The sequence below is a fragment of the Anopheles funestus genome, chromosome 2RL, assembly GCF_943734845.2.
Source record: "Anopheles funestus chromosome 2RL, idAnoFuneDA-416_04, whole genome shotgun sequence".
Taxonomy (NCBI): Eukaryota; Metazoa; Arthropoda; class Insecta; order Diptera; family Culicidae; genus Anopheles; species Anopheles funestus.
In genome coordinates, this window is record NC_064598.1 from 5,045,652 (window position 1) to 5,069,381 (window position 23,730).

The following is a 23,730-nucleotide window of genomic DNA, read 5'->3' on the forward strand; positions in this document are numbered from 1 at the left end:
TGTTCTGTCAAAGAAGATGGTAAAAGCCGCACAGCACCAACAAGATCGTACCTATATAGCGTCCGACTTATTTTGACTACAAAACAACGAATGCGAAAGAATTGTAAAGTTGGTGACTAATTCCATTTTCTGCGTTGCATCGTTTCCACATCCATCGCAATGGGTAAGTAGTAGGGTTGATTGTCTCATTCCACGCCCAAACAGTCGCTCGCTAATGTTGTGTGGTATCGTTACAGCGAATAAACAACATGAATACTATTTTGGTAATTTGCCAAAATCTGCTTCGGTAGACGATTTACGAAGTTTTCTAAACGATTACGGAAAAATATCCAATTTCGAGTATCGATTGCACAAGTGCACCTACTGTCCAACGAAGATTGCATTCGTAAAGTTCGTAGAAAAACTCAATGATGAAACACTCCAAAAATTAAATGGGACAACTTTTCAACATAAACGACTGTTTGTTATGAGTACGAAGTCAGAAAAATTTTTCACCCCACTACAATCAGTTGTGGTCCGATATCTTAACGAGCGTAAGTACATTCCAAACTAGGCGAATATACCAGTAAATTGTTTATTTATCGATGAATTGATGGGTTACAATGCACACACCTCTCAGATATCACCGAGGAGGATCTGTACAACTATTTCGAAGATGTCGGTACCATCGAATGCGTGCAGAAACCATCGCATAACTATGCGTATGTATCGTTTAGTGATAATGCTTCCATACGGCGTGCATTGGAGATGAAGAAGACGCTCAAAGGAATCGAACCGTATGTGGTAGAAGTAAAGCGAAGAATTAGCATGTTTCTGGAACACAAAAAACCGGTGGCATATGTACAGATGAAGGACAAGTGTGACAAGTTGGAACTAGTTTACGATCCGGCAGCCGAAAATGAAACTACTTGTAAGTTAAGCCAAGCGAGACATTTTGAGTGGACACATTTTTGAATATATTATTGCATATCTACAGTACTGGTAACAAACATCCCTAGAGACACCGAGGAGGACGATGTTATCGAGTTTTTGGGCAGATTTGGGAAGATTATTGACTGGTCAATGAAAAAGTCGGCCACCTGTGTGCTGTCGAATGTCGCGTACGTGACCTACGAGCAGCCGAGAATGGCTCGTACAGCATTCCTCCACGGACCGTTAAATTTTCAGGGCTTTGGGATGGAGATTTACAACAGACTGCTGGGGTACACAATGCATGATTCGGACAAAACCATAATCATTAGGCGTACTAGTGTGTGTAAGTGCAGCAAAGCCAAAGAGTGCATTGATATTCGATCATGATCGCGTCTTTATATTTTTAGATTTAACTAACGACGAGATATTTGAATCCTGTTCAGAACATGGGCTAGTTGAGTACATACAACGAATAGATTCAAATAACTACAATACGATAGTCCGTTTAGCCACGGCGACGGCAGCCAAGAAAGTAATGGATATACGTCACATTGCTGGTGAGGAGGTGGTGATCCGCATGTATACAGCAAAACAGTACATCAGTCCCACGTGTGTTTCTCATTACGCAGACACACGCATACCTCCGAAGAGGTCGCGCAAAGAATCCATCTTACTGCACATTAGCGATGTAGAAGAACGCAAGAACATGTCACTATTGCCCACATCATTTAATCAACAGTACTTTAATCCAAATCCACAATTCTATCGGAACGAAGTCCAAGTGTGGAATTATGCCCCGAAGCTAGGTTTGGTGGAATTTAGAGAGTATTTCAAAAAATTTGGAACCGTAATCAATATGCGGGAACAGAAAGAATACAACTCGTCCCCGATTGGTGTCGTTTTCCTTAGCTTTGATACCAAACTGGAAGCGAAACGGGTTTGCAAACTAAATCATTCGTTCATGTGCTCTAGACGGCTGTTAATTTTGATGGCCGATGAGTGTATTGCATATGATTCAAAGTTGTGCGTTAAAGTTAGCAATCTTACGGAAGAAATTGCCGATGAAGATGTGTACGATAGGTTCACAATGATAGGCGATGTGAATTATGTATTTCGGCCCAAGCGAAACGAAGCAATTGTTTGCATGGCCAAGGAAAAATGGCGCGCACGTGCAATGAAAGTAATGTGTGTTGGTCGTTTTCCTGTTGTTGTATCATCTCTGATGAGTTCCAACATTGCACAGCAACCTGTTGCCTCAGGAATGATGCAACAATACCCTGTTCCTAATCCGAATATGGGACCCAGAAATTTACCGGTACCACCTTATAATCAATGGTATGGAGCAGGGCCCATGTCGATGGGACCGATGGGTTTGGGTTCAGGAAGCTGGATGTCAGATCCAATACGCTCTCATATGCCCATGCCAATGGCAGCCGGAATGATCAGACCGGCAGGACAGATGCCAATGGGGCAGACTCAAATGGGCAATCAAGAGATAAGTCCGCGCATGCGAGGCTTAATGCAAACCGTTGAAGCACAAATGATGAAGTGTAAAAATTTCACTATACTGCCAATGATGGACCAGTTTAATTTGGTTCGTGACATTGTCAATCAGTGTATAAGCTTTCCATACTTTTTGTCAATGACCGGTGACGACAAAGTACGTTATCTTAAAAACGAACCTACTGGATTTCGACAATTGAACATTTTTACGCTCTTCACCTACCCGGAGCAGCTGCAGATGTTATCCATCATTGAAGATTACTACCGTAGCACAAGTGAACCGGGAAGTCTTCCACCACCGGCCAGTAGTGCAAATACAATGGAATTCGCTGGAGTACAACCTAACACCACAACGATAGTGCTGACAGATGATTCTAAGGATATGACCCCCACAGAACCAGCTGCCACGGAAATTCAACAAGCAACACCAAGCGATAAGGACGTTGATGATGATGATTCCATTCCTCCTGCGCCTTCACCGCCACCCTTATCGCTCCGTTCTAGGTCCCCATCGCCAAACGATGATATGTGGCATTCTCCCGGCGGATCTATAAACGGTTCTGTTCAGCAGAAGCTGATCGAAAGTTTTGCAGCGAACAGTTCCAAAAAGAAAGGTTTGGAAAAGATAGATCCTATTTATCGTATATTCGAAAAACCATTGGTACATGTAGCCAATCTTCCGAAGGAAGTTACCAAGATTGACATTGAGAGACTGTTTAGTCAACATGGCAAAATTAAATTAGTATCGAATGCAAAGTCTGAGTGTCCTGAATCGAATACTATGATCATTATCTTTGAAACCATGTATCAAGCATACATGGCATTGCAACATAATTTAACCAAGCTGCAGGGACGACTAATACGAGTTAATATTCACGGAACTAGCTACATACCAAGTTCGGAATGTGGCGTTAGCGTTAGTTGTAATGGCCGTAAGTGTACACTACATCGTGTGTATTCCAATCCACTGTTAATGTGCATCAATATGTTGTTTTAAACTTTATCTTTGTCACAGCGTTTTCGGAACTCGCCATATTCGACACGTTCAAGTCTTGTGGAAAAATACTTTACATGAAGAAAGAAGGACAGCCGGGAAATGAGATATGCGTGATGGAGTTTGAAACGAAAGCTTCCGCGCAGGCCGCGCTCAAGATAACTTACCTGCACAACGGAAATCGTTGCAAAGCGAAACCCCATGCTTTCACATCTAAGGTAAGTTACGGATTTTAATCATCGTTTTATAAAAAACTAAATTTTAAAAATCATCCTCTGGTTGAATGTTCACCGACAGCCTACGGCGTAAGATAGTGAGGATTAGCATAAGTGAAGCAGCTACAGAGAGGGCTCATTATCCGGTAACATGGCACACTTAAGAAGTGCGCCAAGAAAATTAAGGCATAACCAACTAGGTCGTTAGACCTTTTTGGTGTTAGGCGACTAGAACCAATAAGACACTTTTTCTACATATAATCTTGTCCACATTTAATTATGCAAAAGAATTACTCTGAACGGTATGAAACTGAAATACCTAAGAGGCAATGATGATCGAAACATCAGAATTTTAAATAATTATCATAAGGTGCTGTATGTGGTGAAGAAGCCGCAACAAACAAATAAGATGACATCTGATTATTTGAGCATGAACATAGTTCAACTAATCAAATAATATAAATTATAAAGTGGCAACATCCAGACAAGTGTTGTGCATTTAGCACCAGAAAAACTGTGTAATTTAGTTTTAGCTACGATAGAAAAGAAACAAATGTATAGATCTTAAGGACAGAACAGTTAGTTGAAATTAATGAAATTGTCTTTTTCTACTGTAAAATTGCAACAAAATAAAATATTTCTTTAATTAGTGTCTCTAGCATAAGATTAGCAAATCATCAAGCGCAGCCCAACATATGATTTGCACATTTTTAAATGAAAGTTCACGCTAGAAAAACACAATATCGTGTTGCCATTTGGTAAGTATGAAAGTGGGAGTGAAAATTAGTTAGTGTAAATTCTTACAAACATAGAAACATTAAACTCAAAATCGGGTTCGTCAGAAGAAAGAGCATTACTAAATCCAAGAACACGCCTGGAACAATCAACCCATCTCGCAACGTCTGCCTGCTAGAAACTGAGCTGGAAATGTACAAAATGGTAGTTTGTAAGTACCCACTATCCTCGTTTTAGAATAGAAATATTTGTAACAGCAGGCCCACCAGATAAACTAATAAAGTGAAATATGTGACTACGTGACATACTATAAACATGCAAATATTTTTAAATATCAAATACTAGCGCAAAAGCAGTGATGTACCGGTTATGCAAATAAATCATCGCGTTTCGTTTATTTGAAGACTCTAGTGCAGTCTGTTTTATTTCATTTTTTTAACGGTTTTGACCATTTTTTTTCTAAACTATCACACAATTAGGATTTCGTTACACTTAAAACTCGATTCGCTCTAAATAACCTGTTTGCGCTTATTTTATCTTATTTTTTTTCGTTTTGCTGTTGCAGCACTAGATCTAATTGTCGTGTCATGTTGCTTTCTTATTGTTGCGTATTTAGGCTAAAATCATAGACGCTAAAAAAAACTTATGTGTACCCGACCTTTAAAAAAAACCATCGGATTTTTGTACCACCTTCCATCCATATGCGTACAAGGGGGATCCATACATCCCGATTGTAAATGCAAGCGGAACTCTATTGCAACTCTATTGCGCTACGAACGACTGGTGCACGTCGAGGTTTGTGAAATTAGGAAAAACAAACAGAAATCCTAAAAATCAACATGCTTCGCACGTAGATAAGAGACCGGCAGGCAAGAAAAATACATACCTATTAATGCTTTGACTTAATCCCGACAGTGGATATGAATCAACGATAATCGTATCACAGTTGAAACATTATCCTTTCTAGTAACGAAAGAAATGTTCGATTTCTGTGGCAAATTCGATCGCCTTTCCTTGTTAAGCCAGCATGATTTTTTTGCACTTTCCTGTTTTGCCACGAACAATCGTAATACTAACACATACAGCAGACTTTTCTTGTTGACTTTTTATACTTTTTTTGTGAGTTACGGTTTAGTGGCAATACTGCAACGACCGCCTGCTTACGACTAATCACTAACAATGATCTAATGATGAAACACGGCCACTATGGAACCGATAAATTTGCTTTTCGACATTTTGTTTAGTGTACACGAGCGCAAAGGTGAATAATTTTGAGAAATTCATTAAAGAGGAAGAAAAAGTTGTTCTTTTTTTTTAATGGCTGAAACATAAAAAAGGTACCTGCACTACCCAACGCACGATAGTAATAATGTTGGACGTTTTTTGCACACGCGAGTGATGAAAACACCACAACCAAGCAACTGTTTCCGTTTGCGGTAGCATAAAGGATGTAACGTTTAGCATTGCACCGTAAACAACATTAAAAGTCCTACGCCTCCAATAGAAAAAAATGGTACACCCTGACCGGGCAAGTAAAGCTACGTAAGTAATAAGTATTCAAATTCGTTGCCACAATGGAAGAGCGTTTGTTCGCACTCGGCATGCGCCCATCACCATTCGCGTGTGATGCTAGCGAGTGTGTTAAAAATCGTTCTATTGTATGCTACCAAAAACCAGCACACATGTGTTGCGTACTACTCAACTAACCAAAATACAGAGATCGTCCTTCGTAAGTACAAAGGCAGCAAGACACCAGTATGCAGGTATCTGCCGAATGCTCGGTGCGCGAATATCGTCGTCGTCCGGACGACGTGTCTAAATTGTTACTTTTCACTGAAAAGTATACGCAAATTGTATCACCATTTCCATTGCAGCTACAGCAGTAGGACTGTTAAACGTTATTAGATCTATGTTTATGCATTACATTACAAACGTTCGCCGTACAAAGAATAAGGCAATTATAATAAAATAGTAAATCGCCCATTTTACACTTTTTGCTCGCATTGAGTATTTGCATACCTTTTCGATGTTTTACATCCGACAAAATTCAGTAAGACGTTGGAGCGACGAGGGTTCGCTGTACGAACGATGGCACAAATTCGGCGGCCAGCGGGTTAAGTGTCGATTTTTCAACGTTAACATCCTTAGGTTGACGGATCATCTGCTGCTGCTGCTGGTCTTTATCGAGCTGTAAACTCGACAGGATGTTCACTAAACCACTAAAGGGCGAAAGTAGATGATACAGTATCATCATGATTGCTTCCTGATGGCCAGCACGGCACACTCTTACCTTTCCCTTGGTACATTTCCGACCAGTGTCGCCGATGCCATAATTTCGGCGGAAGCCATTTCATCCATCATCATCGCCTCGATGCATTGGTCCATCAGCTCTTCCTCTTCTAGTCGCTGCATCTCTTGCATATCAAACTCATCCTCGTTTTCCATCCACATGTACTCAGCAAAATCGTCCGCTGTGCCAGTGCTTTCCTCGTTTGGTGGTGTGCTCAAACTGTCCGCGTCCGAATCGTACGGATCATTCGGATATTGGACCCCGGTGTTACGTGCGGTGTCAGCGTCTCCTCCTCCGCCTCGGTTGAACACGTTTCCAGCATTTATCGTGATGTGTGTATAGCTGTTCGAACTGCTTCCGCCAATATTGTTGTCGGGCATCTTCATTTTCATTTGCTCCGTTGCTTTAGGGATGGATGGGCAATGAATGGGGTTGGCCACTAGAAACAAAAAAAAAAACAAGAGGGACGAAAAATATGTTTTATGTAACAACATCTGCAAGTGAAGATCCCGAGTTAGGCCTAGCTCGTGTAATAATGGTACGCGTCTGTTTGTAAACTCGATGCGATTTATTTGTTTACTTTCGCTTTGGGCTAATTATAAACAATTGGCTAACACTGTGCTTCCCTCGAATGGCCCCTTCCTCTGTGTTGTTGCATGATAAAACGACGACCATCATTTCACATCTAGCAAGGTGGAATACTGCACTTGATATTTTGTATGCCACTCGTTTGCATGGCACCACCCCCATTGATGTTACTCTGCAGCTTTTACACCACTGCCTCAAGGTGAATTGAGGCAGCCTTTGCTGTAAGGTTGAAGGACGCTCTTCGTCGAAATTATTCTTCTTTTCTGGCCGTGCTGACCAGTCCTAACAAACTTGCAACAATAACTACATCGCACTTTAAGACTTTTTTAATGAAAAACATTGCGCAGCTACACTACGGGGTGTTAGCTAAGATTGCGCTATTACTATACCAGAAGGGAACAAAACCCGGTAGCACCTCCATCTTTTGTAGTTCATTACCTCAAGGAGAAAACACTTTATAAATGCAGCTCACAACGTCGCAATTTTATTTTACTTCGAACTTTGGGCAGCCAGAGGGTTTTTTCCGAACCAAAAAGTGATACGAATTTGTATGATAGCCGTAATTTCGCACTAAAATTTCAACAACCACCAGGAAATGTTGTTCACTTGAGAAAATTTGGTACACCTTAGCCGAGCGTTTCAATTCGTTCTTTTTGTCGACCTCCTTGCTGGATTGCTTTGTTATTTTTTCCCCTTGGCGAAGGTACACGATTGGTCAAGCGATAGGGTGACTAGTTGATCGTGTCGCGAACAAAGTATAAATAAAGTCTGGATTATTTCTAGTGGTATGCGAATATCTCTATTACACTATTCGTACACGGATTACAAGCAGAATATGTAGTAAAATAACCGTTTTATTCTATATTTTTCCTCAACAATGACGAGCGAATTCTGGTAGCCCTATTCAGAAAACTGACACAACAATTCGAGCAGGGATAAACGTCAAACGTCACCCTGATTGAATTTTGTCGGATGTTTAAATTAATACCGTTAGAAGTGTGTGCAAATTATGCGTTCCATAAGCTAATTATGAGTAGGTAAAGTCGCATAAAAATACAATCAGTAGATCTTTACTCCATATGGCCTTCAGTAAGAAACACCTTGTTGAATTTGTTGAACATAGATGAGCGAACAAAAAGTTGTTCTTTCCATCTAATGGAAATGTTTTATTAAACGATAAAAACAGCGTTGAAAACATTAATATCTTTTGTTAATAAAACTATCCTTTGCTCTTTATTATTCTTTTCATATTTTATTCTTTGTAATAAAATCTTTTTTAACTGATCGCACTAATACTGAAAAAAAACTGTTATAAGAGTTAAACAACGAATTTTAACGAATTTAAGGATATATTTTTACAATTCACAGATACACTTAATGGTTATTACAGTTATGGGTACGATCGTTTTTACACATTCTTTTATAGCCATCATAGAAAAGTATGCACATTTATGTTAAAAGAAGTAATTTGCATTTGTCTATAAGTATATATAATACCTTTCCAAACCTACTGTATTGTGCTAAATACAACAAGCGACATTTTCAACACGGGTTAAGCACATGGTTTGATGGAAACTGAACTTCATGAAGATAAACAATTGATTTACTATTCTTGTTCTGCATGATCGAAATGGAAAACAGAAACACTTTGTTTGAGGGGATGTGCATAATTCACAGTGTAACTGAAGAAAACTTTCGCGTAAGCTTAGCATGCTCGTTTAATTTAAAATGCATCCCTCACTCATCCATTGAGCGCAATGTGTCCTATCGATGGCCTACAAAACTATGTAACCTATTTATAGACTATCGATCAGGCGGAATTAGATTAGGAATGAAATGTTAACGCAATATCTAAATTGGAAATTCAATGATTAATAAAGTTTTGTTTTGTTTCCAACCAGCTAATTCAATCCCGTTTATTCCCGTCAGGGCCGCTGGCACCACAGGGCTAGGGAGCGTTTCGTGTGCGTGAACCGTTCCACTTTACGAGTGTTGTCTGTTCAATCAGATAAAGTCCTTCAGATTGTTACTTCTTTATGTAAACAGTCGTGTGCTTAATAAGCATGTATCAGTGAACAACATCATACCTGATCACTGTACATAATTTACGAATGTCATCATCATTTCATTGAATCACTTCCCTTCACCACAACTGGAAAGATATGTCCAAGAATATTAAATATCCGATTTTGTGTTTTTTGTTGTTGTTGGTTTTTCACAGAATGATGAAAATGAATTGGTTTATTTGTGGGTAAATATGTCAATACGATACCGTAAATTGGACAATCAACATGTAAACAACTAATGAAATATTTAAAATTATAACTGCTGCAGTTACTGTAGTGTACTTTTATATATTGATCATCATAGGTTATAATACAAAGCTAACCGTATTTAATTACTATTCTACTTAGTGATCTACAACGCATCATTCTCTTTACTTCTTTTTTTATAAATGCATTAAACGGAAAAATGTAAAATAACACAATCGCCATTAGTACAGGAGCGATTTAAACTGTCGTAACTCAGTCAATATGGGTTTAAAGAACACTAGAGAGCGGTAATGCATCATACGGAGACAAACAGTTCAATGAAAAGCGAGAGAATATGAGACCGCGAGAGTGAGAAGCAAAATGCAAAGCAAAAGCGAGACAGCACACGCGCGCATAGTACAAAGCATATTTGGTTCCCGTGAACAGAACGGCACAAAAGAGAGCCAAGTAAAGGAAAACGAAAGTAGCCACTCGAAAGCGATGATCTGTGGGTCTGAGGGAAAATATATTACAACCGTCCGGTGGCACTCGTCAGTAACGGAACAGCTTTCACGCAGTTCAACAACGCGATGCAATAAACCAAAAGCTGTTCGATAGGGTAGCGCGCTATAGCAGTGTAAGGTTGGGAGCCACAGTAACCGTTTCTTTTGAAAAATAAAAAAAAAACACACACACACACACAATTCCCCTATGGTGTTGTGCACATAGTTTAGCATTATTCTACAACCATTAGGTGTGTTTGTTAGCTTCTCTGTGATACGCCTGCAATAAGTAGAGCATAAAACAAAGCATTATCTGTTGAAGAGGTGACCTTTTAGTACGCGGATAAGTGTGTGGTATGTGTGTGTGTGTTTGTTTGTGTGTATAAAAAGTGTTTATTTATGCAACTTAACTGCTTTCGACAACTGAACCCAGATAATTAATCTACTAGGCATTTTTGTACGGTGATGATTATGATTTGTCGATGGAGGCGCCTAGTTGTTTGTAGTGCGCGAACATTATGAAGCTGAATTTAAATATTTGTACTGCAATTACTTATTTGAATGAGTTTTATTGAAACTTTGTATATTCATACAGTATTCTTAAACATGATTTTTACAAGAAGTGTAAAGTCTGTATGGAATACTATAGTTATTCCGTTTGTTTAAAGTGTTTTAAAAAATGCATCAACCAGTAAATTAACAATACATTTTGTTTTGCGTACGGCAGTGATCTACACTGCTCACAGGCAATCACATATGTCCTGGTGAAGCAAAGTAATCTTTCATTTGTTCCACCATGCTCTGTTTACGATGCTATTATACATACTATTCCTCCCAACCAGCCATGTACAGAAAAACACACAATGGTACCGTTCATTGTAGGGTATTAATTGCAAAAAAAACAGGACGTGGAAAATAGGGAGGAAGGGCACAGGACGAGGAAAAAAAAAGAGACAACAACAAAAACTAACAATCCAAAACTTGACCACTCTCGTTTACGGCGCAAACGAACCGAGGTAATCGTAAATGTTGCTGCTTTTCTGTTTTATGCTACTATTTTCCCCCTTTTGCTGGAACCCAAGTGGAAGTGCGACACCGCAACCAAACGTTACGCTACCGTTGGCAGGGGCAGGGTTTGCAGGTTTATTACTACAAGAAATACCGTGGTGGAGCGACCAAAGCTCCTCATACGGTGGCCGCGAGCCAATGGTTGAAATGGAAATTAAAACAATAATAGGCTATAATGGCGTGAAGGAAAGAGGGAACAAGAGCGAGAGGGGCGGTTAGACCGAAAGTAGGAAACAAATGAAACTAAACCCCAAACAGCCACGCACGTGTATGGTGGTACCGCGGGGGTTGGGATTTTGTGTCGCGTACCGCCGGCAGGTGCCTGTGGAAATGTGATGGCAGTTGCCATGATATCAGCCGACTGTGTCCTTGTGTGTGTGTGTGTGCGTGTGTGTGTGTGAGAGAAAAGTATCGCGCGGTATGTCGACTTTGTTCTAAGCTGCTGTTCACTGCGATCGTTCGGTCTGCGCTTTGTCGCCGCGTTCGCTATGCCCTGTGACCGGTTTCCGCTTGGTAGTAGCCTGAAATTGGTATGGCCTTGTTTGGCCTTCGAACCGTTTGGTCATTCGGTGGGTTGTTCGTTTCAGGGTAGGGTTTTGGTCAGTTTCGAACCGACGCATTTGTAATCATAATCGATCGCTTCAAAAGGTTAATAGCAACAGTGTGGCCGTATGTTTTCGTCCTGAAGGGATGAGGGTTGACGCTTGGTTGACCGTGGACAAGGATATGGAACAGTTGGTCATGTTTTCGCCCGCTACACAAGGGACGCATTGCAGTGGAGGTCAAACAAAGCTTTTCCTGGCCTGGAACGTTTATGTGGATTCCAAAAATTCTTACAATTATCAACACCAATAGATGGAGTTTTGGTGTTGTGTGCCGATCGTTTCTAAACCCATCGCAAGCAGTTTCATGCAGCATAATGTAACGCGCAAATTGAACGAAGTTATCATTCAAATTATGCTGGAATATATTACAAGCATTACGCGGATTGTCGCTATTTCTTTGCGTAAAAAAACAGTAAGCCCCAGGAGTGTTTATAGTTTGCTGAAGGGTGAAATACATCGCTGGTACCGAACAGCAACTAATGAATGAAACACAACCCTCGCAGCAGTATCGTGTGTGTGTGTCAAAGTGTGCCAGTGTGCAAGGGAACGAAGAACATTTCGGGTTTTTGGCGCAATCCATTTCTGCAGAAACTAATTAACAGTCAAAGGGAAGCGCACGAAAGGCAGGCGACAGTAGCATTTACAAACAGGAAAATAACCATCTTATCGATCGCAGTGTAAAATATTTCTGTGCGCGTGGTGTTGTTGTGTAAGTAAAAAGTGCGTAAAAAATACACATTTAACACGACCGTTATGTTCACGTCCAGTTTAAGGAAGTGGTGTTAAGCTCCCGGCTGCAGGTGGGGATATTAATTAACTAATTAAACCCGTTTGCTGCACGCAGCTGCTGAAAATGAATGCCACGCAGCAACTCCGTGGGGTAAACATGTGGGAGCGCAATGATAACTGAGTGGTTTTTATAGCATTTAGGTAAAAATAGTGACAAAACGAAAAAAACAGTGCAGTAAAGGATAAAATAAGGAAAGGTGAACAATAAACGGTTTGCTTGTGATGTGTAGAAAGTGAACAGTAAAATGCGCCTAAATTGCTGCAACGATCGTGCATTTCATTCCTTGCCTTAGTAATGCAGCTACGGTACGGAACTGTTTAGATGGTACTAGGACCTGCTTATGCTGGTAAGCAGTGTTGCCAGACTGCACCTATTTGTAGCTAAATAAAAATCACAAGCCTTAGTAGATGCGTTCCATGCAAAAGCCAATGCGGTTTATTCATATTTTTTGTGCTTTGTATATTTTCTAATAATTGAAATATTCATCATCAAACGTACGCCACACACACACACACACACATACACGCACATGCACACACATAAGCAATCGGCAATGGAGACGCACTAGGAAGCATATTTATGGAGTGGTTTATAATTAGAACAGATAATAATGATTATCTGTACTGTGGTTCCATTTTTAGTGACATTTCTATTCTAGTCAGACGAGAATAGATACCGGCTTATTGTTACACCCATAGAACAGAATTACATCGAAGAATGATTACATGCTGGTCGGGGGTGTTTTAGGAGCTTACACAAAAACCCGGATACACATGTTTCATGTTTTCATATTCCCTCTTGACTCAAAGTCTATGTGAGTGAAGAAGTGAGTTAAGGAAACAAAACCCCACAAAACATGGATGAACAGTTTTGGCTTTCCCTTCAGTAATCTTTTAGCTCATTTAGGGAGAGTTCGAGTCTCATAAATCGATTTAGTAACAGAATGCAAATACATGGTGCTCGATGGAAGGGGGAAAAAACACGAAATGACTCAGAAGACCTGTGTGTTTGTTTTCCCGTTGAAGCGATTTTGTTGATTTTACCTGATTTTTTTTTCTCCAGTGGAATTGCTGATGAACGCTTTCCTTAGCTTGCGTTTTGTGTCCTGCTTGAATGCGTTACGCTGGAGAACTTTTTTTTGCGCCATCAAACGTTTGTGTTTACGCGTATAATTTCAATTGCACAGCACTGCGAGTAAAAATGCCGATCTATTCAAATTCGATCCGTCAAGTAGCGAGGAACAGAACGAACGATAAGCATCTTTACCAGCAGCAGCAGAAGCGATGTAGGCTTTTCACTGCGAAAAGTTTATTTTAGCCACACAATAGCACACCATTAATGATCGCAGAGACGGTGGAAGGCAAGAATGGAGCCAGGACGGCCGTTTACAAGTTATCTTGCTCATCCAAATGGCCTTAGAGATTAAATGGATGGTACTTTGCAAAAAAAGCGAGACCTGATGGCCTGATGGCTTCGGTGGCGGTTCGTTTGCAACAGGATCGGTAATGGACGTAAGCGAAAAAAAAGTGAAACAACTTGCCAGTCTGTTGTCGAATGGATGAAATCGATTTGAAACGCGAAAAAGGATTATACTGAAGCAAACGAACAAGACAGGAAGGGAAGGGCTAAAGAAAAAAAAACGAACGGAATAGCGGGACGGGACAAGCGGGACGGAAAAGTCGACAAATGGAATAATAACGAGTTTGGTTGTGCGGAATAATTACATTACATTTTTTCGACAGTTCTTGTCAACTTGTCACATGCCATTCGATATGCCGCTTGTACTACCGACGTCACACGGAGACACACACACACACACCAGTCTGTATATGACGCCACCGTTTGCTGTTGAGTGGAATGGACAAAATAAAAAAAAGAAGGCAACATGGACTAAACCATCATAAAAGCTATGAAAACTGGTGAAAGTGCCATCACCGACTGGTGGTAATGGAAGAGTTAGTCATGCCATTGTCTTTGGCCACAATTTTGACCAACTGGATCGATACGAACACTGGTCACACTGCTGACGTCATTGATAATGGTGAATGGACACACTGGTAGGACCTTTGGAAGTCGAACACAAACACACAAAGCGGCAACGTGTGCTTTCGCGTGCTTAATATTTTGGCCCATATACACGCCATAATGGAGTGGGTGGTTTGGCGGTATTCTTCCCCTTTCACCTTGCAACGTCGGTTAGGTTGAGTGAAACTCGCCCTCGCGGGAAAGGAAGAAACGCGCGGCGGAGTTTTAGCAATAATCAACGAGTTGCCACTACGACCGTGTCACCGTTGGGCACGGTTTGTTTTTTTGTCCTTCCCACCGTGTCGGCTGTACAGACGGTAGCTGGTGAATAATTTAGCCCGTCAATCAGCACTACTCTTCAATTATCTGTCTGTGTGGCTGTATTCGTGCGAGAACGGAACACTTTTGTCTATCGATTCTGCTCTACGAGATGTCGGGAGAACCAAGCTTCTGCCCATACCTTGATTGTAATTATATGGCGTAACATAAATGCGGCTAATGTTGCTGTAGACTACTGCAAGGCCCCGAATATGCAACTGGGCCTGTGGTTCACTTGTAGTGCAATTGTAGATCAATCGATAACTGAATAAGATAATGTTGCACGAAAAAGGAGAAAGACATTATCCAGACCATATCAATTACCAAACTCTTAAGCATATTTAAAATAAATAAATAATTTTTCCTAACATAAAATATTCTTGTAGCATTCTCAGTTAAAATAAAGTCTAATTCTTTCAAGAAAAAAAAACCCTTACCGTGAGTCCTTCTTCCGTGTATGACTCAATACCGTGCCATATCCATATGGTGGTCAGTTTTTAGGGCACCAGCGTTCCGATCGACCCACTGACCGAACGATGCAGTTCACGGCTACCCTGCTAGATGGATGCGATTTTACAAAAGATTTATGAGATTCTTGACGGTAAATTATTGTTTGCAACGTTCCGTACCGTTCCCGTGAGCAGCACACAGGCGTCAGGTCACGTCCTGCATTGGTTGAGAATTCGGAACCCACAAAACACACATACACTGGAAATTGATGTGTTTTCTTTGTGCCATATTAGCGGTCCCCTCGAACAACCCTCTGACGCCTGAAAGTATGCAACCAGACGAACATTTCTTTCCCGTTTTGCGGTTTATACCTGTATTCGTTTGTTTTTTTTTCGTTGTTGCGCGAAATGGCCATGCACCCGCGTTTGTTTTGCCACGTAGCACGATGGTTGAGGTCAATTGGAATTTTATTGCTTTAGCATTGCCACAATTTGACCGGTCTAGAGGTGCTGTACCTATTGCAGACTGTTGTCGTGTAAGAGAGTTGCATTTTTTTGCTCTCCAAACTTCCAACTTCCAACTTTTGTACCAGCTCCAAAGGATTGGTGAAACACGGTGTGGAATAATTATTACCGACATCAAGCTGGCTACCGATCATGGCAGTACCATATCCCGGTATGGCCATGGTGAAGGTGTGGCCTTGTCAAACGTGGCTCAAAACGACCGTTTGATGGGTTTGGTGGATGAAAGGCTTCATCCTTGTCGTCGTATCGGGTAGTGCCAAGCATTTCCTTGGGTCAGTACCGTCTTAACATGACCGCACATCGAACCGAGCGAACGACCGCTACGGACCAGTAACGAGCCCCGGTCAGTGTTTAGGCGGCAGGCGCAGACAGAACTCGTACTGCACACGATCGTGATGTGGCCAAAGTCCGTTACGGTGGTTTTGCTGTTCTACTGGCACGGATGTGTCGCCCACCCGTTGGTGATCTGCTTTCAGGAGCAAACCTACGAAGATGTTACCGTGCGTAAGTGTTTCGATGTCCGAATGTCCGTAAGTGGTTCATTCACTGCGCTTCTAGTTCATGTATAATAACGCAACTACCGGTATGTGAATGACAAAAGTGATTAATGTACAGATAACAAGTGATACCAGGTGATTGGGAACAATGTGCGAAGATTATGGCGAGGAACAGGTGTTTCTGGAGGAGTCGCGTTGTTGACGCTGGTCGCTGATAAGTGGTATTTCGGTTGGCTTAGATGTTGTTATGGCTGTAGCAATCATAAGCGATCAGTGTACGATTAGCCAGCGATTGGGAATGTTGCATTTTCGAGGTGCATTTGTCCACACTGTAATATAGAAATTGTGCGGGAAAATGTTCCGTTTAAGCGTTGTGATAGTAGCGTTATTCGTAGTGCAAGGTAATGGTGATGTGGAAAATTAAATCGTCAATTCTAATGGCCGGATATATGGAAAAAACAGACCACAAAAATACATGGACAAAGCGAAGAAAGCTCCATAAATCCGGTAGTTTATTGTGCAGAGTAACAAGCTGCAGACTGTAAACGATACGGTGATCGTGATAAGCGTTCGAGTGGCTATCTCTGTGATTACGATTTGTTCCGTATGACCAACGAACATGTTATCGGTGCACCAAATGGACAGAAATGTACTCGATGATCCATTGACATTGCGGTTTTGGATCGTGAATGAGGTGGTGTCGACACTTCGTACACTTCGTATGAATGGGTGATTTAATGACACAGCTAGTTACCGTGAGCGGATATCCAATACAGAGTTCGTTGAGTCTGCAAAATTGCAATTGTGGCCTTGCTTCGGGCGCAAATTATATTACATTTTTCCCCTTTGAAGAAGTTTTCCGTGGTAGTCAACCAAAAAACCGCAAGGAAAAGCTATTATGGAGCACTGAAAAGGTAGAAACGTTGTAACATCACTTTGCGCTAATGTGATAGGTTAGGCGCTTTAAGGCGTCTTTTTTTTCGTATACGTTTTCATTTCATACCGCTCATAACGTTCGTAAAGAGAAAGGTTTAGCCGTGGGTCACCGGTATGCGGTGCTATGCTTTCGTGACGAGAGCTCATAAAAAGTAACGTTCTTCCGTAGCCTTGAAATCTTCCCACTAGGGAGCGGAACAGTCCTCGTGCCGCGCTGTGTAGAGTGAGTTTTTTTTGGTGGGGAATATTGTAGAAATTGTGAGTCCAGCCCGATACCAGGTGAAGGTTAATAAGGTTCTTTAGAGATTGTGAAATGTTTTTCAAATCATGATTGGTTAAACTGAGCATTGATGATGTCTCGTTTACCCTGAATCCTGACAAGTGTGTTCCGGTGCCATCTACCTATTTCTGCTACGACACTATTAGTATCCATATTGCTTCGGACACACACCCACTCGATGTACGGCTTTTGTAAACTTATTTCTCGACCATTGTTTCTTCCTACCCTTCCTTCGCAGGCTCACGTAGCATCATATGGCCATGCGAGGACAACAGCGACTGTAAGGCAGAGAACGCACACTGCTCCATCTTTGGGTACTGCCAGTGCCCGGCAGGTTATGTCTTCTCGACCGATGTCACGCGCTGCCTGCCCGAGTCCGCGTATGGCGTAGCGTGTCAGGAGGCGGTACAGTGCTCTCATATGCTCACCGGTGCCAAGTGCGAGGCCGGCGTTTGCACCTGTGACAGCGACTACACGTACGTACGCGGCCGCTGCCGGAAGCTGGTGGATCTTGGCCAACCGTGCAGCGACGATATCGATTGCTTCTTCAGCCACAACCGGGAGGCGGTCGTGTGTCATCGGGGCTCCTGCGAGTGTGCCGACGGGTTCTATCGGCGCAGCAGCAACGTCTGCCGGCGGCGTGTGACAAGTGAGTTTTGATTGCTTTTGTGACCAATCCGTTCCCCGCCTTGGTTGCACTGTTTTCGACACAGACTAAATTGTGTTGACCCACAAGCAAAAGACGGTCACGATAGTACGACGGCAAATGGAGCGTTTACTGCCGGTGGAATAGTAAATGTTCATCGATTTATTGGATTCTATGGGTCTGTGGACCGCTTAAGGAGGAAAATTATAGCTACAAGTAGGTTAGAATGTAATTGGAAATCAATTGACGTGGAAAGCCTTCAGTCGGTCAAATGGTTGATTATGGTTAGGTCTGCGATTGCTAAACGACTTGGTTTGGCAAGGTTTGGTGGTGCGGTAAATTAACTGCCTTACCCATTACCTCATGCAAAACATTTTGAGGATGTTTTTAAACATATGAATGATTCTAGAAGTACTGCAGTGAATCTACTATTTATTTAAAAATTTATCATAAATTTTTATTTGTATTTCAATTGAGGATATTAGGTACTTTTTTTTTTTTTTTTTTGCTCGGTTAGAACGGCCTGGCCGTATCAAGACTTATTTTACCACGTAGCAGGATAGTCAGTCCATGCTACGGGGAGACGGTCCGGATGGGATTTGAACCCGGTCCCTGCCGTGTGGACGGGCGCCGTTTTTCACATGCACCACCGGGCCGCCCCGATATTATTAGGTACTTCATTTCGACGAAATTTTGTAGAGTTGATTTATGTATTAAATTATAACGCCTGAAAGTATGCATTTCCAAAAACGAAGATGCTTTTACCATACACATTGCATACCTTTTGAGGGGTACATCAAAGTTAAATAATTTTGTATTTTTGTTTATTTGTATTTTTTTACGATTACAGATGGTGAAGAATGTCTCGTGCACCAGGACTGTGAGGGAGAAAATTTGCGGTGCGTGAATCAGCACTGCACCGATGCGTCAGCACAAACCAAATCCTTCCGCGATGTGGCCATACAAACGTCGGAAACTGTGGAAGAGCCGAACGAGAAAGGGTCACCGGCGAAAGGGACCTCGGGCATCAGCGAACCAAAGACGCGCGATGCCGAAACGAACACGGATACGGCGGGCAGCGGGAAAAGGGTACAGATTAACACCAAACGATCGACGAAGGATTGTGAAAAGTGTCGCAAATGTACGTTGCCCCGACGGCTGCTGTCCGACGATGGATGGAGTTATTTTTCTATAATCTGTCAATTGTTTTTTTTCCCCCAGTTGGCGATCCATGCGTCGACGAGGGCGTCGAGTGTCCGGAAGTGCCTTACTCGGTGTGCCGAATGGGCCAATGTCACTGCAAGGATGGGTATTATAATAAGGGCGGTCGATGTATGGCCGAGCTTGGCGAATACGCACACGACGAACAGTACTGTGAGGATGATATGGAGTTCAACAACAATCGCTGCTCCTGCCGGAACGATCAGTTCTATGATAATAACATGCGCTCGTGCCTAAAGCGTAAGTATGGCTGAGCGACAAACTTTCCAAAACGCTTAATTATTTAAATTACTTAGGCAGCACGGTTCGAACGATTAATTGTGAATGAAACTCTATTTTTAGCCGCCCTGGGCATCAATACATCCTGTACCCAGCAGAGCCAGTGTTCACCGTACGGTGCAGCCTACTGTCCGGCCTTGTCGCCGAAACGTTGCACATGCTACCCATACTCGCAGTACGACGAAGCAACCGAACTCTGCATCGAAAAGCAGGGCCACGAAGCGTACTGCGAGCGGGATGCAGATTGTGCGCTGGCCAATACGCGTTGCTCGAGCGAAAAGACTTGTGTCTGCAAGACGAACTACTACTATGTGGACGAGCGCTGTAAGGCGGTGAAGGGTGCGGAGTGTGAAAGCGAAACGGACTGTGCATTCGAGGAGGCCGTTTGTCAATCGCTCAACGAGTCCGAGGATGAAAGCGTTGATCCGGGCGAACCGAAACAGTGCAACTGCAGGAAGGGACACTTTTACCAGCCGGCAAACAATCGCTGCCTGAAGGAGGCCGAACAGTACGGGGACGAGTGCAGCGTGGACGAACAGTGTCAACCGTTGCTGGGCGAGCTGGGCCAGTGCATTGAGAGCAAATGTCAGTGCAACGAAAACGAGCATCACTTCAAAGACGGCAAGTGCAACGTGAAGATAGGTAACGATCGAAGACGGACGAGGGACACTGGCTCAACTACTTTTACACCACTAATGGAATCGTTTCTTTCCGTCGTTTGTTGACCGTTTTCAGCTCTCGATGCACGCTGCTCCAAAACGAGCGAATGCTTCGTGGACGACGAGCAGGACAATGTCGAATGTCGCAATTCGGCTTGTCAGTGTAAGTTTGACTACTCCCCGGACGTGGAGCGGCAGAAGTGCGTTAGACCTAGTGGCAAAAGTAGGATCGATTTCCATATGCTTTGCTCGCATTGCATCGCAAACCTGATGCCGTTCTGATGCTATACTGACAAACGTTCGCTTGCTTCCAGATTCTTCCGATCGCCCCAGTGCCCTGAAGGTGATTACACTCATGCTTACCAGTGCTGCCGTGCTGATTACGGGTTCTGCTTTACGGGACGCATACTACGGCTAGGGGATGGACAATACTAAGGGAGAGACGCATAACATTGGATGGAATCCGTTTTGTTCAACCATTATCCTGTGCATAGTTTCATATCCGCTACGTGAAGGATCTTATTTCAACCCCGCAGTGCGTTGCGCAAGTTTTACTCGAAAACAAAAGCGAAACAAACAAACTAAAAAAAAAAACGCTAAACTAACAATTAACTATTTGAAACAATCAATCACAACTACATTCGACGGAGCGAACAGTAATGAACAGCAATAAGCATTACCACTATTTATACACCAACTGTGCACATTGCAATACGAAAGCGCGTACGGCATAAGATGAACTAGTTAACCGACTAGCACGTGTTTTTATATGCTTCAGTAAATAAAAAAAAAAGAAAAATCGTGTTTTGACCTGTATGCCCCGTGTTGCAAAAGCGAACCACACGTGTACAATAGAACGTACGAACGAACGTTCCAGTACGGCGACATACATACGGCGTCGTATGTTGGGTGAACGATAATGCCTGTAGGTGGTGCAAAATAGTACATAATTAAACTGATAATAAAGCAATATGTGCGGCCTCTGTAGCGGACTGTTGCCGTTGTTTTTTGATTGATCGTGTCAGTGTGTGGTGTTTAGTGTTGTTGAAAGAAAACAGGGAAATCCGTTGATCATATGGAGTGCGAAAGCGAGTCGCATGTTGATATATCCATTGTGAGCTTGTATAGTACTTCATTTTAAGTAAAAAGAGTATTAAAAACCCTTCTGTTTCTGGGGATCTTGAATGCGAAGTTAAAAGAAAAGTAAAAAGGAAAGAAAGGAAAATTTCTCTTTACAGTAAACAGTCATTTTTTGTTAGTTTTTCCTCTCTAAAAATTAGTTTAAACCTGAATTAAACCTTTCTTCACAAAGAGTTGCTGTAACTCATTTCCAGTATTTCTGGAGAATAATATCTCAAACAATAAAAACGCTTCTATGAATAAGTACAACCAATCATCATTCGTGCTATAAACCTGGTGCTCACCACCAGGATGCTCAATGTTATAGCATCGCGAAGCTTTAAAGCTCCCAAAAAGCTCACCAGCCAGTACGAATACACAGTATGGCGGGAAAAAAAATCATAAAATTCAAAATGTCAACAGTCAGTAGGACATGTTAAGGAAGTAAGTGATAAACCATGGCCGTGCGCAAACAACCAACAAGACTAGCTCTCTTAAAATAGCTGAAGCATGCATTTGTAAATTATACTAATTTCCCATCAAGATATCACCACGAAAAACCTCATTTGCTCGTCCATTTTTTATTTCCTTGTAGCACTTTACCTTTCTTTACCCATTAGCAGGATTGCTTTTAAGTGTAACGAGCAACAAGACCTCTAGTACCAGGGGAAACCTATTCGGTATCGTGCTGCTGTTGTTACTACTCATATCACCCAAAACAACACAGCAGCAAGACACTTCCGGTATGAGTTTGCCGTTTGACGTCATCGTTTTCGTAGCCGCTAGACTAATGTGCAGCGAACAGCTTGGGGCCTAACGTTATTAAGCGTCCCCATCCCGACAGCAATCCGTCGGCAGTTCCGCCTGTACTTCCGCCGGTTCAAGGTTCAAGGAACGCGAACGGTTTTCGGTGGTAGATAGACGCATTTTTGGGACACATTCATTTTAGTTCCGCGTTCACCCCCGTAATGCGTGACCTGTGGGTTGGACACGTTAGTAACGGCAATCATATAGTGCTTATGATGTCATTAGTGGCAGTTGTTGCTATAAAAATAAAAACGTTGATGCTTCGGGTTCCGGGCTTCCGGCATGTCTTCGACAAGAAATTAAAAATACTTGTACTTATGTTAAAAATCAATCACCATATCGAGGTATGATTTGCATAGACGTGTAGGCCCTGTTGGACGCTATATGTGATTTATAACGCTTTTAGTCGGCATACGGGAAATGAACGTTTATATCAGAGGGTTGTAGAGAAAAAAGGTAAGGTTATAAAGTGTAAGTATTTATGAAGCATTTTAACCATGCGATGCAAAAACTGGAAGTCGTAATGGTTACTTCTTTCTCCACCGTCCACGGTCCGACCTTGTCCCCTTGTGTAGGAACTACAATTTGCAAAAACATTACACTTATTGCACGAATAGCACGAATTTTGCGTTTTTGATCGCGCAATCGCACCGAGGGGGAAAATTATGGACCCAGCCGTAGGAAAAAATGGGTCAAACAGGGGTTGAAAATCACGGAAACAAGCAAGTGTCGTGATCAAACGGAAGGTTTAGAGAAAAATTAGGTCAGCTACGCGATATGGCGTCGGTGAAAGCACAATCTGTTAATTCTCGATAAAAGCAGATAAGTTTTCTGGGAGAACAAAAGTAGGAAAGAATGTAATTAAAAATGAGACAGTGCTACGGATAACTGTAGACATGCATCGGATTCCGCAAATGTCATGTGGTCGGGTAGGATTAGAAAACCCTAAAGGGCAAGGTTGTGGCTTATCGAACTAGGCGGTTTGAATGTGGAGTCGGTGAGATGGTAGATGGTCATCGATCAAAGTTACCAGGAAGTAAGAGGAATTGTTCCGGGAGCTTTGCTGATGGATTAATGATTAATAATTAACTCAGTGGCGTGCAATACGGTAGGAAAATCCAATCACTGCAGATACTGAATTGGATCGACTAAATGTCAATGGAATTGCTGGAAATGGTTAAAACAAAGCAGCAGAAAAATAAGTATTAAATATTAACAATTATATTCATCACACCAACAGGTATTGTTTGTGGTGTAAATGTTGCAAACTTGATGGGGAGTTCCCTTATCATTAAAACTTAACGGATAAAGATCGTAAATGTCTCACAATTGCATTTTTACCACCATCGGGGCCATCTTCACGCACACTTTTTACAAGCTACCAGGCGTCTCCATCGTGAGGATCCCACAACTCGACGACTCGACGGAAGCAAACACGCTGCAGCCGCAGTTCTCCCTTCGTTGGGAATCATTATCAACGTTTGTCCGAGTGTATCGTTAGAAGAAGCCATTTT

The 23,730-nt window shown here is 42.1% G+C and overlaps 3 protein-coding genes across 11 annotated transcripts; 2 read left to right on the forward strand and 1 right to left on the reverse strand.

Annotated features, from left to right (window-relative positions):
- Window positions 1-15: 15 nt before the first annotated feature.
- Window positions 16-4,673, forward strand: LOC125774833 (uncharacterized). 2 transcript variants are annotated; one of them, XM_049445117.1, is made up of 7 exons: window positions 16-163; window positions 237-533; window positions 620-910; window positions 977-1,255; window positions 1,320-3,347; window positions 3,431-3,627; window positions 3,707-4,673. In XM_049445117.1, the coding sequence occupies exons 1-7, from the start codon at window positions 160-162 to the stop codon at window positions 3,716-3,718; spliced, it is 3,108 nt and encodes a 1,035-aa protein (XP_049301074.1). In that variant the 5' UTR covers window positions 16-159; the 3' UTR covers window positions 3,719-4,673. The 2 variants fall into 2 exon arrangements, with proteins under 2 accessions (XP_049301074.1, XP_049301073.1); XM_049445116.1 differs by having other exon boundaries at window positions 3,431-4,673.
- A 74-nt stretch (window positions 4,674-4,747) lies between these two features.
- On the reverse strand, window positions 4,748-8,009 carry LOC125774885 (uncharacterized). The gene is made up of 3 exons (XM_049445250.1): window positions 7,676-8,009; window positions 6,650-7,088; window positions 4,748-6,578 (listed from the first exon to the last, which is right to left on the reverse strand). Exons 2-3 carry the CDS (start codon window positions 7,039-7,041, stop codon window positions 6,407-6,409), a joined length of 564 nt encoding a protein of 187 aa, XP_049301207.1. The 5' UTR covers window positions 7,042-7,088; window positions 7,676-8,009; the 3' UTR covers window positions 4,748-6,406.
- Window positions 8,010-9,416: 1,407 nt separating this feature from the next.
- Window positions 9,417-21,302, forward strand: LOC125774844 (cell death abnormality protein 1). Of its 8 annotated transcripts, none has more exons than XM_049445152.1 (8): window positions 9,417-10,131; window positions 12,589-12,801; window positions 17,724-18,134; window positions 18,982-19,272; window positions 19,353-19,592; window positions 19,695-20,273; window positions 20,367-20,513; window positions 20,605-21,302. In XM_049445152.1, exons 2-8 carry the CDS (start codon window positions 12,777-12,779, stop codon window positions 20,706-20,708), a joined length of 1,797 nt encoding a protein of 598 aa, XP_049301109.1. In that variant the 5' UTR covers window positions 9,417-10,131; window positions 12,589-12,776; the 3' UTR covers window positions 20,709-21,302. The 8 variants fall into 8 exon arrangements, with proteins under 8 accessions (XP_049301109.1, XP_049301113.1, XP_049301110.1 ...); XM_049445156.1 differs by having other exon boundaries at window positions 12,589-12,760; XM_049445153.1 differs by having other exon boundaries at window positions 9,417-10,126.
- The last annotated feature ends 2,428 nt before the right edge of the window (window positions 21,303-23,730 follow it).

Coding starts and splice junctions, on each gene's coding strand:
- LOC125774833 (XM_049445116.1), top strand. Junction 1,256..1,319: donor CATTAGGCGTACTAGTGTGT/GTAAGTGCAGCA, acceptor TTATATTTTTAG/ATTTAACTAACGACGAGATA. Junction 3,348..3,430: donor TAGCGTTAGTTGTAATGGCC/GTAAGTGTACAC, acceptor TCTTTGTCACAG/CGTTTTCGGAACTCGCCATA.
- LOC125774885 (XM_049445250.1), bottom strand. CDS start 7,041: ATGAAAATGAAGATGCCCGACAACAATATTGGCGGAAGCAGTTCGAAC. Junction 6,579..6,649: donor GGAAATGTACCAAGGGAAAG/GTAAGAGTGTGC, acceptor TTCGCCCTTTAG/TGGTTTAGTGAACATCCTGT.
- LOC125774844 (XM_049445151.1), top strand. CDS start 16,625: ATGTTCCGTTTAAGCGTTGTGATAGTAGCGTTATTCGTAGTGCAAG. Junction 19,593..19,694: donor CATGCGCTCGTGCCTAAAGC/GTAAGTATGGCT, acceptor CTCTATTTTTAG/CCGCCCTGGGCATCAATACA. Junction 20,514..20,604: donor CGTTAGACCTAGTGGCAAAA/GTAGGATCGATT, acceptor GCTTGCTTCCAG/ATTCTTCCGATCGCCCCAGT.